Below are 496 nucleotides of genomic sequence, written 5' to 3'. Positions count from 1 at the left end.
CCGTTGCGCTGTCCGTTCTGCTCCCACGTGCGCCCTCCGCCTCTGGAGATGTGGGATGTGTGCAGGGAGGTTTCCTGCTAGCAACCCCTTAGAAACCTGCAAATGGGGTGGGCCCCAAACCCATCGGTTTCCAGTCCCAGGAAGGAGAAGGGGGAGCTGCAGGAGGGGGATGGGACTGAGGGCAGAGACCCGAGGGGTCTTTCCCTGCTCCGGTCCCTTTCCACCAGGCTGCTCAGCACAGACACCTCCCTCACTGCTCCTCTCTCCGCTCCTCGCAGTGGTTTTCCCTCAGGACCTGCTGGAGAAGGGGCTGGAGGCTGACAACTTTGCCATGCTGGGTCTGGGAGACATTGTCATTCCAGGTGAGGACAAAAGAATCACAGAGCGGTTTGTGTGGGAAGAGACCTCAAAGCCCACCCAGTGCCCCCCCTGCCATGGGCAGGGACACCTTCCATAACACAGGTTGCTCGCAACCTCATACAGCCTGGGCTTGGTG

At 60.5% G+C, this 496-nt stretch overlaps 1 protein-coding gene across 1 annotated transcript in view; it reads left to right on the top strand.

The window, feature by feature from the left end:
• The window catches only part of HM13 (histocompatibility (minor) 13), an 8,858-nt gene that overhangs the window by 6,123 nt on the left and 2,239 nt on the right, over positions 1-496 (top strand). Inside the window, 1 exon segment of the mRNA XM_010158922.1 lies at positions 242-362. Within this exon segment, the coding sequence (XP_010157224.1) occupies positions 242-362 (121 nt within the window).

This window comes from Eurypyga helias, unplaced genomic scaffold (assembly GCF_000690775.1).
Source record: "Eurypyga helias isolate BGI_N326 unplaced genomic scaffold, ASM69077v1 scaffold21859, whole genome shotgun sequence".
Classification (NCBI taxonomy): domain Eukaryota; kingdom Metazoa; phylum Chordata; class Aves; order Eurypygiformes; family Eurypygidae; genus Eurypyga; species Eurypyga helias.
Note: the sequence above shows the minus strand (reverse complement) of the source record. Positions and strands in the feature narration are given on the sequence as shown.